Here is a 17,478-nt window from a genome sequence, read left to right on the forward strand (position 1 = left end):
TCTCCGATACATTTTTCCTTGCAGCCATCCTTGGAATAAAGATTGAAGGTCATCAGAGCAGGAACCGGTGCGATGAAGCATAAGCATTTGTGATTAAACAAAAGCTGTGTCACTTACAGGCTGCAGCACAGCAAGGGTTAAAGGGGGGCACTCAGCTGCTGGGTGCTGTGCCTATGCTTTTTAATATAAGGGCTCCTAGTTAGCTTGTACAGTTAAATACAGTGCATCAACAAAGCGATGAGCTATTGAATCCCTGCCCTGCTAGTCACTTGTGGCAGCAGACAGCCTTCTTCCTCAGGCCACAAGAGGCCACTCTCTCCCCCAGGACTTATAGTAAGAGGGGGCACTGGAGGACTGCCCAGGAGCCAGGTGAGTATGTGTGTTTGTTATTTCTTCTTTTTACAAAGGGGGTATTACCTGCAGGAGGGATTTGCCTAAGGGGGGGGGGGGGGGGGGGGGCCTTACTACAGGAAGAAATTACCTACAGGGAAAGGGTCTTAGTATAGCGGTGAATGCATAAAGGGTAGGGGGCTTACCACAGGGGAATTGCCTAACGAGGGAGAATTATTTACAGGGGGGCCTAAACACCGTGAAAATAGTGCCTGTAAGTAAAAATGTGCAGTTTATTTAGCTAAAAGAAAATAATTGAGAAGTAAATTGAGAATCATCCATAATGTTAAAAAAAGGGGGGAAAAAGCCCTAGGCCTAAGTCAGACTGATTCAGAGACTGATGGACTTTATTTGGTTTCATCAGATTACTGGTATTAGTAATAAACCATTTAGTAGTAAAGCATTGAACTTTTTCAGCGTTCTTTCATTTCCACTTAAGAGTCTGGTATGGACAACTGGAAAGAATTTGTCAGGACAAACATGAAGGTTGTAATGATTGATTGATGTGGACCCACTATGGTATCAAAGCACTTTGGGCCACACTCAAGAGTGAAATCTAAGTACTCTCAAAGTCTTCAACCTTTATCCCACTCCAGAATGCAGAAGCTGGACTTCTGTTGCTAGAGGTAACTAAGAGAGAGGCAGAATCTAGATGGAACTGCTTGAATGTATGTTTTTCATTCTTACAGTGATCGAACCAGCAAGGAAATGGATATACAGCTAAGCAAACAAGCTAAGACATCACCCAGCAAACTTCACAAACATTTATATATAGCCAGGGTCCCTACCCAGTATAACTACTTTGAAAAATGTCCATGCTGCTTGTAAATGCGGGCTAACTAGTCATCTGGGGGTTGTCTGTTGGCCAAGTAGTCAGTCATCTGGCGTGCCAGTGCTGTAATCGCACCCGGTGAGGTTGGACCTTGATGGGTAGCTAGGGTGGCTCAGTCCACCGGGACACTCTATTAAGATGCAGTCCCCTGGGACACTATTTATTTATAGACCCCTCTCGAGCAAGCCTGTGGAGGATCGGTCCTCTCGTTCTGTCGTTATCACAGGCTTTTATATCCCTTAACACTCGTCTGAGTGTCTACTGTATATGATAACATTGAAATGCCGACCCTGGTCCCATGCTGGGATTGACTTCATATTTCTATAATTGGTATATGCCTTGCCCACTGTCCAATATGGGATTCACAACCTTGTTTCACTATGGTCAAGATACTTACCTATCACAGGCCCATGGCAAGTCAGCCCTTCTCCAACATGGCTCCTTGGAATCATATTTTCTAGTGTGCATGCCCCGGTACTGAAATCTGATGTAATCTGTTTGATGTCCTTAGCCGGGTGCCATGTTATTGTTACACAAACACCTGTGACACTGTTTTATACACATTTATATGGGGATGTTTTTTTAATATTGTGACAATGATCGCACTGTTCACTGATATTTTCCATACAATGCTTTTGATTATATATATATATATATATCTCTATCTATCTATCTATCACAGTTTTAATCATATGCATTTCTGATGAGTTTTTAATTAAATATGCTTAATGATTTATTGTTTTTGCAATAATTATGCACAATTGTTATTATGTCATTGATTGCTGTGAGCATGTATTTTAAGTGTGGCACTATGTATTGCTGCTTGAGAAAGGCTAGTGTGTATAGCTGAAACGTCGCATGGGTTTGTATAAAGCTACAGTGTCACAGACACACCACTGTGACACTGTCAGCCCAGGGATAGAAACAGTTATAAAAAAAAAACAAACAAAAAAACAAAACGCTGGGTCACAGAGCAGAGCAGACTGTACATATGTCATGTGACTGGCTTAATGGTAAACTGGCAGCACGGATATATGCATATCCATGCTGTCAGTTTCCCATTAAGCCAATGGGCAAACATAGGAAGATTTGCAGCTACCTGATCATTATAAAGAGATATACGGTGATACATATATATTAGAGACTGTTGTAATATTTAAGGGTTTTGATACACTGCATTCGTTTTTTTACAGATCAGGACAAAGAGTGATCTAACAGGATTAAAATATAGCAAAGGGGTGTCCCAAATAGAGCTTAAACGGGTTGAGCCCTAAAGAAAATTCTTTAAAAAAAATGGTCCCCAGAAAATAAGTTGCTACCCCCAAGCTACCAACTGAAACCTGAAGGGGGGAACCCTGCACAGCACTACATAGGGTTTATTCAAAGAAATGGGTTATCCCCATAAGCCACAGATGTGTTGATGTATATTATGATGTCTATAACATCCCCGTACACCGGGCATGGGGAGCCACAAGGGCACATGACTGCTGAGGCCAGGGATTGGCTGAGACACACAACGCTCAGTGTGTCCCGCCCCAGTCACTGACTGGCTGAGAATAGCTGTGGATGTCCTGCACTCATTTGGCTGCTGCATCAAAAGACTCCATTATGTGGATGTAGAAATCTGCAGTGATTGTGGGAGAAAATAGAAAACAAACATATAAAATTATGGCAACTGGTCAATTCTTTATTGTAGGGAATGGGAATTTTTGAAGCAATAGAATGTTGGTCTATGACAATATTGTGCAATGTATATTTTAAAAAATCCATAAATATTTAACACCAACATAAAAACCACAGATAACATATAAAAAGATTACAATGTAGGAATACTAATAAAGCCAACATTATGCTCTACACAATTATATCAGTAACAGCAGTAATGTAAAGCAAAATGTGAATCTTGGTTTATTAGTTGAGAAAAAGGTGGTGAATCTCCCTGGATTTCTTCATGTATATCTTACTTCCAACATTAATATGACACAAAATAAAAGCAAAGAAAAGGAAATTAAAGAGGAAATGCTGTGATATTTTCTTTGTTTCATTTTCTATGTTAAGTGCACCTTTAGAATATTGATGTGTGTCAGTTACAGGCTATGTTCACATGGGATAGATTTTCCCTCCAGATGCCACACCAAGAGTATGTGTAGATTTTAGGGATCATCCTGTGTATACAAGTGAGGTGCGGCAGACAGTGATGAACTTTAAAGAATTCTGTCAGCTGCAATTCATATTCCAAACTGCTGACACTGTTAGATAGCTGTTAGGCCAAGGAGACACATGGTACCTTTCATATATCTGTCTGTGCTTCCAGAATGTAGAAAGAGGGAGGGAGGAAGCACTCCAGCTAGCAGATATTCAAGAGCTCAGAATAAAAACATTTCTGTACATTCCGGAAGCAAAACTGGATATATGAAAGGTACCATGTGTCTCATTGATCTAACAGCTATGTAACAGTGTCAGCAGTTGGAAACCTGAATAGCAGTTAAAAGATTCCCCCTTAAAGGGAATCTGTCAGGTCCACACCATGCACAGAGCTGTAGACAAAGGCATATAAGTGATCAGGGGATAAAACAAATGATGCCTTTGTCTTTTCTGATGGCCCTCTGTATGTGTAAAAATACATTTTCCTTGGAAGATGAAGTGCCACAGCTATCTACCTGTATCTGCAGCTCTGTTCCTGGAAGGGACCTGAAAGATTCCCTTTAAAGGGCAAAAGGCCGATCACTGGACAGAGGTCAGCATTTGCAATAAATATATACTAGTTTACCGAAACAAAGAATTGTATATAAATATCTTAACATAAATATTTAACGGATTATATAATTGCAGAGCAACAATGAAAATTAATCTCCACTGCAACAGGCTCGCTAAAGAAATATTATCGTCACTATCTTATCATGTCTTCTTGTATACCTCATTTCAAGTGAATAAAATCTATAAACTGGCTACAAACTCCTTCACTCTGTTGCTTAGATGTTCACTAACCAATGGAACATCTTCAAATTCCTCATCAACATCTAACACAAGGACTGGGATGTCCCTAATGTTCTGAAAATGGACGTCTGTAGTCTTTTCTATTAGCCAGCTTTCATGTTGATCGTGTAGCTTTTTCAGGTAGTCTTGTGTTACTGCCTTTTCTTCCTTCCGTGCCCTCTTCTGAAGTCTCTCAAAGCACTTTCCTGGGGTTGCTCGGAGATAGATAATCCCATCCAAGGCAGCTCTCTTGCCAAATTCCTCTATTAAAAATGAGTGCCAATCTTGGTATAAAGCCCACTCCATTTCATTTAAATGACCAAGCTCAGAGAGAGCCTTGGCAAACACAAACCTGTCGCTGTACACCGATCTCTCAAATATCTGCACCGGCTCTCTCTGCTTCAGCACATGCTCTGGAGGGGTCTCAATCTGGGCTTGGAAACGGCTCATACAAGACAGGGTCTGAAAGGTGTACGACCAACGGGCAGGATCGTCATATAGGAGCTGCAGCAAATTGTCCACATCCTGATGGGAAGAAGAATGGACGTGCTGCCACTTCCTAAGAGGCTCGGCCATCAAATTCCATTCCTGCTGTGCAGTGCATAACAGTCTTAGGAAAGTAGATTTACCTGCTGCAATATTGCCCTCCACAGATATCTTCTTTACAGTCCTGTCAGGCTTTGTGCTACTATCTGTAGACAGAGGCTTGCACTGTGAATGCACAGACTTTTTTGACATGTCAGCCATCTGCTCACTTCCTTCTCTACAAGGGGATGCACGGAAGAGTCTGAACTTTGGCCTCCATGAGTTATAAAAAAGTCTCCTTGTATCCAAAAGCCTTACAACTTTATGACAAACCATCTGTAGATAGAAAAAAACTGTTGTATACCATCAGACTTTAAAAAAAAAAAAATCTAAACATTAGAGGGAACCAATCAGCATGATTGTGATGATATAGGTCCAAGCTGCAGAGTATAGAGCTACTGGGCAGCTCCCAGAGGCCACCAGCCGTGTCTGCAGTGGTAGCTTTACAGAGGGGGAAAAGCTGGTAGCCTTGGGGAGCTGCACAGTAGAACTATACTGTGCAGCTGGAAACCATATTGTGCTGATTGGTTCCCTTTAAAGAGGTTTTCCATGAAAAACAGAGTTAACGGTAAGTGTCCTGGAGCGATAAAACAACAAAAGCCTGCATCCTCACTCCCCTGGTGCTGCGGCTGTCAGATCCTCTGGCTGCTGTATCTGTGCTGTCCTTCTTCAGGCTCCCCCACTTTGCTCTGAGATTGGCTGTGCAGGACATTATCAGAAGAATGAAGAATGGCGCAGGATCGGCACAAGAAGATATGACAGCTGCAGCCCCAGGGGAGTGAGGATAGTAAGTCTGCAGGTTTTTGTTGTTTAAAGCGAATGTACCATTAGGTACATTTACTTTAAGTGTAGCATATCGATAAAACGGCGCCAGCGGTCTATTACCAGGCACCGACCAAGGCTGAAGCACTAGAGGCGGGCCAGCCGGTCCCCAGTGGGAAAAAAACCCCACCCCTCTATGACACGACTCCATTAGAATCAATGGAGCCGCGTCATAGTGGGGTAGGGGTTTCCTCCCACTGGGGAGGGGCCAGCCCGCCTCCAGTGCTTTAGCAATAGACCGGTTGCGTGAGCGAGAACCGGGCCGCGGTTAAAAAAAAAAAAAAAAAAGGACTGCAGCTCCAGCTTCCCCACATTGGTGCCATTCTATTGATATACATGTACATTCGCTTTAAATGCACAGGGTTCACTAAAAAAAAAAAAAAAAACCTTTAACTAAATTGCCCATTACAATCACATAGCAAGGACTGTGTTTTCAACTCAATGTTTTTGTGCTTCAAACAAGTAAAAAGAGACTAAACATGCATTATAAAAACATGCAGCTGAAAACACTGCACTGCACTGTAGCCTAAAATAGGAAAAAAACAACAACACATCCTTACCACCAGACAGCTGATGAGCTAAAACAAGCAGTCTACGACATTATAATTCTGTCTGGAAGTTCCATAGGCTCCATTATGATTTAATAGGCTGCAGTTATAGCACAGTTGAAGGGGCTGAGCGCCTCTGCCCCTTCATTCTAGCGATTGGCTAGACCCCGACCGATAAAACTTCTGACATGTCACTTTGACATGTCACTCAGAAGTTTTTACAAATGATAGTTATACTTTAAATGTTTTGAGTTGGATGGGGCTGGGACTTATTATTAGCTACTTTTTTCAGCAGATTTATCATGTGCGAATGTTTTATATCCAATCACCTTTAGATGCAGTCGTGACTTTCACCCAATGACAAATATTTTAGTGTAGTTTTTATTGCTGTTATTTTAAGGTACATATATCTTTTCAAATCCTCTCTATTCTATTTTTGGCAGACAGATTAATAAAATAACGCTAATTTTGCTTGCAGTGTTTTTTTTTATTTATTTCATGCAGTTTGTAATGTCGGATGAATAGCATTTTGTAGTTCAAGTCATTACACACATGGCGACACCAATTATGTATAGCTTTTATTATTATTATTTTTAGAGATGAGTAAAGCGGGATTTTTTTAATTTTTTATGAAGAAACAATCAGTGTTTGAATCCCACAGTCTGCCTGTTCCGTGAAGAGGGTGGATACAGCTCGAAAATTGCCTGGAAAACATGGATACAGCCATAGGCTAAACAAATCCTCCTTCACTCATCTCTAATTTTTTTTTTTTTTTTTAGGAGAAGGGGGTTATTATTTTGTTAAACTTTTTTTTACCCTTTAACTAGCCCCATTACACTTGCAATCTTTTTATTGCTTTTATAACACTGAACTAGTACTGTAGTGCAATGTATTATGCTGAGAGTCAATGTATACAGCCTTGCCTCTGTATACCAGTACATACATGGCAGCCATGGAAACTCATTGGCAGCCTGCTGACCTCAGAGCTGTAATCAGTCGGTGGAGGGATGGCTTCCTTTAGTAGGTCCTCTTAGGAGATTGGAGCCATAAACCATGTCTCTTTCCCGAGCTCCAGGTGATGGGCACAGCAGGAGGTTACACAAGGCTGGCACACCACGCACGTGCTACATGTCAGTGACACAGACCTGCTGCCCATACACACCCCTCACTACAGCCACTCTGAGGACACTTACAGCAGCTACCCGGGTGGATTACAGGGACGCCAGCACCATCATCTTCTATCCGTGTCCCCCGGCTCTGACCTACACGTGCACGCGGTGCCACGGCTCCGTGACGTCACATGGTTCTGGTGTGAAGAATGTCACATAAGACAAGACAGGAAGACGAGGGGGAGCCCTATTATGTCACGTGACCATACACCAGCCAGTAAGGAAGGCAGAGAAGAGCTGTGTGTGATAACCGTGCTGCTCTAGTCAGCTAAAGGACCTTCGTGATGTCATAGGCATGTGATCAGTCACATGACTAGTGGAGGTTAGTGTCAGTGTGTGAGCTGAGAGGTTTAGTAGTTTGTCTGGTCTAGAGTGATGCTGCTATGGTGTCCTGAGAGTGTGTGGGCTGTGTGTAGCAGAGCTGTGACCAGCATTCAGATGACCTGTGTGTGTCATGTTCACACAGCAGGCTGCCTAACCTTAGTATGGTTGCTGTATAGATCTGTGTAACTTAGGCTGCGTTTACACACACACACACACACATACACACACACTTATCAAAAACATTTCTGCCTTTATTTTCACCAATTGCAGCCAAAAATCTGTGTATTTGACAGACCATGTTTTTCTGTACGTTAAAAGAAAACCTATAAAACCGAATAAGTGAAATGGACAGCAAGAACGCAGTGTGAACTTGCCCTTAAAGGAGAAGTCCCATGAAATTAAAAAAGTCCTGCTCCTGGATCCTTTTGACGGCCACCCGCAGCTCTTCCAGCAACAACATTACTTACCTTACTCATTACCCTACTGTTGCTGGTAACATGGAACTCTAGTCTCTGAGCGATTCTGGATTTCTGAATATAATTTCATAGGCCCCCCCCAGCCAGTCAGCAGTCCCATTATTAGAAGCATAGGGGATAAGTGCCTGTTTGTGGGGCCAGTCGCCACCACCAGATCTCTGTTAGGGTATGTGCACACTGCATTCCGAGCAGAGAAGTTTAAGCAGATTCCACCCGTCCCATAGGCTCCATTCTATGCTCTGCCCAAAGAATTGACATGTGTATGCATCAGTTACATGTGGAAGAGGTATTCATGTGTATGTGGGGCTGGGTTTACACTGTGTTCTGGAAGTACAGTAGAGTTATATATCTGGATACCACCTAGTTGAATCAGCAAAAAGACAAAAAATAAAAATAAATCTTTGGCCAGCTCTCCTACAACACCATTCAAACTAGAGAGGGTCACTTTACTAAGGCCGAAAATGCAAACACAAAAACACAAAAAATGCAACAGCTCACTGCTAATGACATAAACCCAGTACAGATATGAAAATTGCTTAAAACAGAAAAGAACAAAAAAGAGCTCTTTTTGGCGGCTCAGTAGAGAATAAATGGAGCCCTGGGTCACAGGCTGACCCGCTGCTGTAATAAAAACAAAGGAGCTAGGGGTTGATCTGGAGATTGCCAGGGGCATGGAGGTTGGACCCCCTGTGATCTCTTACTTAACCCCTATCCTGTGCATATGGGGCAAATAAGTTTTTATTGGAGGACCCCTTTATGGAATGGCTTAAAGACTATGACAAAGAGTTCAAGATGTTTACCTGGTCCCCAAACTCCCCTAATATAAATATGAGCATCTGTAAGATGAGGCTGGAAGAACAAGTCCAATCCATGGTTGTCCAGCCTCACACCATACAGGATTTAGAGCAGGGGTGTCAAACTCAAATACTTAGTGGGCCAAAATTAAAAAAATGGGCAAACTAGTGGGCCATCCTTGATAATTTCATATAGTAGCCAGCCCTCCCAATAGTCTTACATAGTGGCCAGCCCTCCCCTTAGTCTCCTATAGTAGCCAGCCCTCTCCAGTTGTCTCATATAGTGGCCAGCCCTCCCCAGTAATCTCATATAGTTGCCAACCCTCCCCAATAGTCTCATATAGTAGCCAGCCCTCCCCAATAGTCTCATATAGTAGCCAGGCCTCCCCCATAGTCTCATATAGTAGCCAGCCCTCCCCAATAGTCTCATATAGTAGCCAGCCCTTCCCAATAGTCTCATATAGTAGCCAGCCCTCCCCAGTTGTCTCATACAGTAGCCAGCCCTCCCCAGTAATCTCATATAGTAGCCAGCCCTCCCCAATAGTGTCATATAGTAGCCAGCCCTCCCCAATAGTCTCATATAGTAGCCAGCCCTCCCCAAAAGCCTCATATAGTAGCCAGCCCTCCCCAGTAGTCTTATATAGTAGCCAGCCCCTAGAACCCACCCTACCCCTGGATACAGCCCCCATACTAACCCCATCCTGGCAGTCGGGAACAGGACGTGTACGATGACGATACTGCGCTGCAGAAGTCAGAGCGCCGCTCAAATACTCCTAGGCCGCAGGCTAAAAACTGCCTGCGGCCTACAAGATTATAATATGGGCGGTCTGAGCGGCTGTCCGGACCACCCATATTATAATCTAATGCAATGATGGTGGGCCAGATGTTATTCAAACTGTGAATTACATGGCGGACAAAAAATAATGTCACCGCGGGCCAGAGTTTGACATGTCTGATTTAGAGGTTCTTGGTACCATATACTACAGGAGGTCTTGTGTTCCACCGCTCAGTGTATTGTTAAAGTGAACCTTTAACAATACATTTTTTTTATTTGGGGGAACTGTTTTTACACCATTCGCCCTGGGGTAAAACTGACTTGTTATGCATGTTCCTCAAGTCGTTACGATTAAAACGATATATACCATGTATAACTTATATTGTATCTGATGGCCTATAAAAAATTCAAACCATTGTTAACAAATATACGTTCCTTAAAATCGCTTCATTCCCATGCTTATAACGCTTTTATCCTTTGGTCTATGGGGCTGTGTCAGGTGTAATTTTTTGCGCCATGATGCGTTCTTTCTATCGGTACCTTGATTGCACATATACGACTTTTTGATCGCTTTTTATTACATTTTTTCTGGATTTGATGCGACTAAAAATGCGCAATTTTGCACTTTGGGATTTTTTTGCGCTGACGCCGTTTACCGTGCGAGATCAGGAATATGATTAATTAATAGTTCGGGCGATTACGCACGCGGCGATACCAAACATGTTTATTTATTTATTTATTTATTTGTTTACTTTTATTTAAAACCTGGGAAAAGGGGGGTGATTCAGACTTTTATTAGGGGAGGGGGCTTTTTACTATAAACAACACTTCTTTTTTTTTTTTACACTTATACTAGAAGCCCCCCTGGGGGACTTCTAGTATATATACTTTGATCTCTCATTGATGACGATCTCCCCCACTAGACACCAGGGAAAGATTGCCTCCGGTAATCGGAGGCGGCTGTCAACTTTGACAGCTGCCTCCGATTAGCTAATTAGCGGGCACGGCGGTCCCGGGCTACACGCGGCACCCGGGACCGCGGCGCTTCAAAGCTTTTGAAGTGCTAATGAGGACATATGACGTACCGATACGCCATATGTCCTTAACCTCTTAAGGACATAGGACGTACCGGTACGTCCTATGTCCTCACTTGCACTTCAAAGCGGGGCCGCGCGGCGGCCCCGCTTTGAAGTGCCGCGATCCCGGGTGCCGCGAGTAGCCCGGGACCGCAGCTATTAGCGGGCACGGTCTGATCGCCGTGCCCGCTAATTAGCTAATCGGAGGCAGCTGTCAAAGTTGACAGCTGCCTCCGATTACCGGAGGCAACGTTTCCCTGGTGTCTAGTGGGGGAGATCGCTCCTCCGGGACCTTGTCCCGGAGGAGCGATCTCCGTTACTGATGCCGGCCGGGGACGCGTCCAAGATGGCGCCGTCCTCGGCTCGGCACTCGTTCGTTTTCGGCTGCAGCAGCCGAAAGCAAACGAGTGCCGATCTCATGGATCTCTGCAGCATATCTATGCTGCAGAGATCTCAATGAGAGATCCAAGTGTATATACTAGAAGTCCCCCAGGGGGGCTTCTAGTATATGTGTAAAAAAAAAAAAAAAAGTGTTGTTTATAGTAAAAAGCCCCCTCCCCTAATAAAAGTCTGAATCACCCCCCTTTTCCCAGGTTTTAAATAAAAGTAAACAAATAAATAAATAAATAAACATGTTTGCTATCGCCGCGTGCGTAATCGCCCGAACTATTAATTAATCACATTCCTGATCTCGTACGGTAAACGGCGTCAGCGCAAAAAAATCCCAAAGTGCAAAATTGCGCATTTTTGGTCGCATCAAATCCAGAAAAAATGTAATAAAAAGCGATCAAAAAGACGTATATGGGCAATCAAGGTACCGATAGAAAGATCACATCATGGCGCAAAAAATGACACCTCGCACAGCCCCATAGACCAAAGGATAAAAGCGCTATAAGCCTGGGAATGGAGCGATTTTAAGGAACGTATATTGGTTAACAACGGTTTGAATTTTTTACAGGCCATCAGATACAATATAAGTTATACATGTTATATATCGTTTTAATCGTAACGACTTGAGGAACATGCATAACAAGTCAGTTTTACCCCAGGGTGAATGGCGTAAAAACACATTTCCCCCAAATAAAAGAAATGCGTTTTTTTTTTCAATTTCACCACACTTCGAATTTTTTTCTGGTTTCGCAGTGTACTTTATGCAAAAATTCAGCCTGTAATTGCAAAGTACAATTAGTGACGCAAAAAAATAAGGGGTCATGTGGGTTTCTAGGTGGAAAAATGCAAGTGCTATGACCTTTTAAACACAAGGAGGAAAAACCGAAAACGTAAAAACGAAAATGGGCCATGTCCTTAAAGGGTTAAGAGGTTAAAGTGTCACTGTAGTTAAAAAATTTTTTTGCAGAAATCAATAGTCCAGGCGATTTTAAGAAACTTTGTAATTGGGTTTATTAGACAAATATGGCATTATCTGCATGTAAAAGGCCCTTTCCTAGGTCCCCCCCTCCTCTCCTTTTTGCTGTCCACTCCTCAGAATCAGGAAATCTCGACTGTTTTTTCATCTCTTTTATCAGTCCTGCGGAATGGCGAAGGTTAACCCTTTGTGCATTCCGCAGCTGGCACCCGCCGGCGGACTGATGCAGGCGTATGTCTCCACCCGTGTCATAGACTCCATCCTATGCATGGGCGGATTCCATTGTCCATCCAAAGAATGAACACATTGGACAGAGAGCGGAATCCGCCCGTGCATAGAATGGAGTCTATGACACGGACGGAGACGCACGCCCGCATCAGTCTGCCGGTGGGTGCCAGCTGCGGAATGCACAAAGGGTTATCCTTCGCCATTCCACAGTGTGCACGTACCCTTAGAGTGTATGAAGGAAGGGACACCCGAATCCAGCCCCCAGATGACCCCCCCCATCCTCGGAGTTAGTGGGGAGATCGATTGGGAACTGATCTTCCCACTGCTGGATAAAGGTTACCACCTGTACGGGGATAACTTTTATACCAGCACCCCCTCTTCCGGTCCCTCGCTGCCCGAGCTACTGTAGCTTGCGGCACGATCCGAACATATCAGAAGCAGTAATATAGCCCTAATATTTAGCAGCCATGGAGCGCACCCAGCGCTTCTGGATATGAAGGACCCTGGATCGCACCAGGGCAACATTTTTCAGGTGACGTCCCCCACACTGGAAAACAGGAGACCCCAGAAGAAGCGCAGAGTGTGGCATAACAGGGGGATCAGGAAGGACACCATTTTCCAGTGTGACGCCTGTCCTGATCACCCCGGCCTCTGCATACAGGATTGCTTCAAGGCGTACCACACGTCATTGGGGTTCTACATTATCTAAATTCTGTCCCTTATTCCTATTTCAGGGGTCACGTTTATCCGGGGATTATTCTGATCGCCATTACGGAGTCGGGAAGGATTTTTTTCCCTGTGATGAGGCTACTGTCGTCTGCCTTACGAGGGTTTTTTTTGCCTTCCTCTGGATCAACACAGGTTGAGTTTGATGGACACCTGTCATTTTCAACCTTATAAACTAATAATTGGCCTAATACCCCCAAATAAATTAGAATTGTCTCTTTTCCCCAGCTAAATAGGTATGGCCGCCATTCCCATTAGAGATTTGCCACATTGCATTTAAAAGCCTCTGTGCGGCCAGGACAGTAGAAACACCCCACAAGTGACCGCATTCTGGAAATTATACCGCATAAGGAATCTAACAAGGGGTGCAGTGAGGATATGGCCCCCTGGTGACGGCCACATTTGGGACGTGAAAATGAAAAAAATGGTATATTTTATTTTCACGGCACATGTTCTACATATGTGCCTGTTACCAGTGGGGTCCATACGCTCACTGCACCCCTTGTTAGATTCCTTATGGGGTGTAGTTTCCAGAATGGGGTCACTTGTGGGGGGTTTCTACTGTCATGGCCGCACAGGAGCTTTGTAATTGCGACATGGCCTCCATCCTCCATTCCAGCCTCTAAATGGCGCTCTGTCCCTTTGGTGACTTGCCCTGTGCCCATATGGCACATTATGCCCACATGTGGGGTATTTTCGTACTTAGGGGAAATTACCCTACACGTTTTGTGTTTATTTTCTTTTTTAACCCCTTGTGGAAATGGAAAAAAATCAAGGCTAGACCAACATTTAGTGTAATTTTTTTAAAATTTTTACTCTAAATCATTGATCTTGTCTTGATTTTTCCATTTTCACAAGGGGCTAAAAGATAAATAAAAACACAAAATGTGTAGAGCAATTTCCCCTGAGTACGGAAATACCCCACATGTGGACATAAAGCGCCATGCGGGTGCAGGGTAAGCCTCCAAAGGGAAGGAGCACCATTTGGTTTTTTGAGGCTGGAATGGATTTCGAGGGGCCATGTTGCATTTAAAAGACCCCTGTGTTGCCAAGACAGTTGAAACCCCCCACAAGTTACCCCATTATGGAAACTACGCCCCTCAAGGAATGTAACAAGCGGTGTAGTGAGCATATGGACCCCACTGGTGACGGGCACAAATGTGGAACAATGTGGCGTGAAAATGAAATATTACATTTTTTACACTATAATGTTGGTCTATCCTTGAATTTATCATTTTCACAAGGGGTTAAAAGAGAAAAAAAAACAAAATGTGTAGAGCAATTTCCCCCAAGTCCGTAAATACCCCACATGTGGACATAAAGCGACATGTGGGCGCAGGGCAAGCCTCCGAAGGGAAGGAGCGCCATTTGGATTTTGGAGGTTGGATTTGGCTAGAATGGATGATGAATGCCATGTCGCATTTACAGAGCCCTCGTGCTGCCAAAACACTGGAAACCCCCCACAAGTGACCCCATTCTGGAAACTACACCCCTCAAGGAATCTAACAAGGGGTGCAATGAGGATATGGATAACGGGCACATTTGTGCCTTGATATTTGATAACGGGCACATTTGTGCCGTGAAAGTGAAAAAATGTAAATTTTCACTTTCACGTCACATTTTTCCACATTTGTGCCCGTCACCAGTGGGGTCCATATGCTAACTGCACCCCTTGTTAGATTCCTTAAGGGGTGTAGTTTCCAGAATGGGGTCACTTGTGGGGGGTTTCCAGTGTTTTGGCAGCACGAGGGCTCTGTAAATGCAGCGTGGCCCTTGAAATCCATTCCATTGAAATTCAGCTTCCAAAAGCCAATTGGCGCTTCTTCCCTTTGGACGCTCGTGCTGCGCCCGCTTGGCACTTTATGTCCACATGTGGGGTATTTCCGTCCTCGGGAGAAACTGCGCTACATGTTTTGTGTTTTTTTTCTCCCTTTTATCCCTTTGTTAAAATGAAAAATTGAAGGCTAGAACAACATTTTAGTGTAAAAAATACTTTTGTCTTTTTTCACGCCATATTGTTCGGATAATCTGTGAAGCACCTGTGGGGTCCAGATGCTCACCGCACCCCTTGTTACATTCCTTGAGGGGTGTAGTTTTCTAAATGGTGTCCCTTTAGGGGTGTTTTTTAGGTTTTGGCACCCCAGAGCCTCTGCCAACCTGAAGTGGTACAGTCAGAAATGACCAAATTTAACGGAGACATTAAAATTCCCTGGGCGCTCCTTTATTTCTGAGGCTTGTGGTTGCGTCAAATAACGCAATAGGGCCAAATATGGGGTATTTCTATAAACTGCAGAAATGGGGCAATAAATATTGGGGTGCATTTCTCTGGTAATAGGTTTATAATTATGAAAAATATTGGATTACAATAAAATCTCTGCACAGAAAATTAAAATTTTCAAATTTCTTACGCACTTAGCTTTTATTTCTGTGACTCCCCTAAAGGGTTATAAAAACTTTCTGGATGTGCTTTTGCAGAGTTTTAAGGGTTCAGTTTCTGAAATGGGGTGCTTTGTGGGGCTTTCTAACATACAGTCCCCTCAAATACACTTTAAACCTGAACAGGTCCCAAAAATATCTGATTTTGAAGTTTTACGCTTTCTATTGTCTAAAAAAAATGAAATTTTATTTAATAAATGCCGCCAACATAAAGTAGACATGTTGCTAATGCTATTTAAAGGACACCTGTCATCCCCCGTGCCGGGGTGACAGGCTCCCGACCCCCTGTTAGATCCCCCTATACTCACGTGATCCCGCTTCCTGAGCTGGTCGGGTCACGGAGATTTCAGTGCCCGAAGCCCAGCGCGCTCGCTGACAGCAGAGTCAGATGCCCATACAGAATGAATGGGGAGTCCGATGCTCCGTCATTCTCTATGGGCATCGGACTCATCTCTTAGCGCTCGCACCGGGCTTTGGGCGCACATATCTCCGTGACCCGACCGGCTCAGGAAGCGGGATCACGTGAGTATAGGGGGATCTAACAGGGGGTCGGGAGCCTGTCACCCCGGCACGGGGGTGACAGGTCCTCTTTAATCTATAATTTATGTGGTATAACCATTTTCTGTATAAGCAGAAAAGTTTTAAAGTTGGAAAAATGCATTTTCACGTTATTTGGGTTTTTTTTTCATAAAGATTCGTTATAAGTATCAACTCCAATTTACAAGAAATGTGAAGTACAATATGTCACGAGAAAACAATCTCAGAATCAGCCGGATAGGTAAAAGCATCCCGAAGTTATTAATGAATAAAGTGACACAGGTCATATTCATAAAATTTGCTCCGGTCCTTAAGGCCATTTCAGGCCCGGTCCTTAAGGGGTTAAAGGCATGAATGATCTGTTGAACGATAATAAAGCGATCGAAATGTGCCTACAAGAAGTGGGAGAGTGACGCACAGCCAAGAACCGCACTTCAGAACTGCACGATGTACTGCTGTATACAGGTGAGGCAGGTAAAACCATGGTGGAAACCCATCCTGTGACGTCACAGTGTACACAGGCTGCCGCATACAGCCACTTTACTTTTCTTAAGGCCCTATTACACCAAAAGATGTCTGACAGATTATTTTACAGATTTTTTCAGCCAAAGCCAGGAAGGGATTTGAAAAAAGGAGAAATCTCGGTCTTATCTTTATGACCTGTTCTCTGTTTATAGTCCGTTCCTGACTTTGGCTGAAAAAATCTGTCAGACATCTTTTGGTGTAATAGGGCCCTTAGACTCTTTGCATTTCTGTTGGGTTCATTTTTCTCAGTGAACTTCTTCGCTTATGTGAGCTTTATGTGAAGTATAACCACTAAACAAATGTCTGATGTGGTTCCCCGAACGTGGTCACTGGAAGTGTCTTCTTGGAAATCCAAGGTGTTTGACTAGGAAAACATTGATGTGGAAAGCCTTTTTTCTTTGTCATTTGTACACACGATCTTAAAGTCTTGGCTTCATGGTCATCTCCATAAAAATTAGGAAACATGATGGTGTCTGTAGGCCTGCAGGGCAGATCCATTATGGCGTCTGTTGCAGTGACATTGGAAACAGCTGAGTGCCACCGTGTTATTTGGGTCTTTCATGAGCTTTTCTTTTATCTACTGATTGAATAATTGTAAATGGAGAACTTTATTGGCATTTGATCAGCTGAAAGGGAATTGAAAGACGTGAGTAAATCATTTTGGATACTCCTTACAATGAGAAATCTGTGTGTAGATACTGTACATAAGACACCTGCAGGAAAGAGCCGCAGTTAGATGTCACAAAGATTTATATACATCTTATTCTATGGCTCTTCGAGCCCTGAATTTCTCCATAAATTCATGTGACAGCTATGAAGTTACTTTTACTGCTGTGAATAGACTCCTGCAATTTGGAGGTTTGGAAGTACTTTGCAAACTTCAATTTGCCACA

General features: G+C 43.5%; 1 protein-coding gene across 2 annotated transcripts; it reads right to left on the reverse strand.

Moving 5' to 3' along the window:
• Positions 1 to 3,915: 3,915 nt before the first annotated feature.
• Positions 3,916 to 7,579, reverse strand: LOC138774570 (deoxyguanosine kinase, mitochondrial-like). Of its 2 annotated transcripts, none has more exons than XM_069955579.1 (2): positions 7,347 to 7,579; positions 3,916 to 5,059 (listed from the first exon to the last, which is right to left on the reverse strand). In XM_069955579.1, the coding sequence occupies exon 2, from the start codon at positions 5,057 to 5,059 to the stop codon at positions 4,160 to 4,162; it is 900 nt and encodes a 299-aa protein (XP_069811680.1). In that variant the 5' UTR covers positions 7,347 to 7,579; the 3' UTR covers positions 3,916 to 4,159. The 2 variants fall into 2 exon arrangements, with proteins under 2 accessions (XP_069811680.1, XP_069811690.1); XM_069955589.1 differs by lacking the exon at positions 7,347 to 7,579 and adding an exon at positions 7,133 to 7,217.
• Positions 7,580 to 17,478: the final 9,899 nt, after the last annotated feature.

This window comes from Dendropsophus ebraccatus, chromosome 1 (assembly GCF_027789765.1).
Source record: "Dendropsophus ebraccatus isolate aDenEbr1 chromosome 1, aDenEbr1.pat, whole genome shotgun sequence".
Lineage (NCBI taxonomy): Eukaryota > Metazoa > Chordata > Amphibia > Anura > Hylidae > Dendropsophus > Dendropsophus ebraccatus.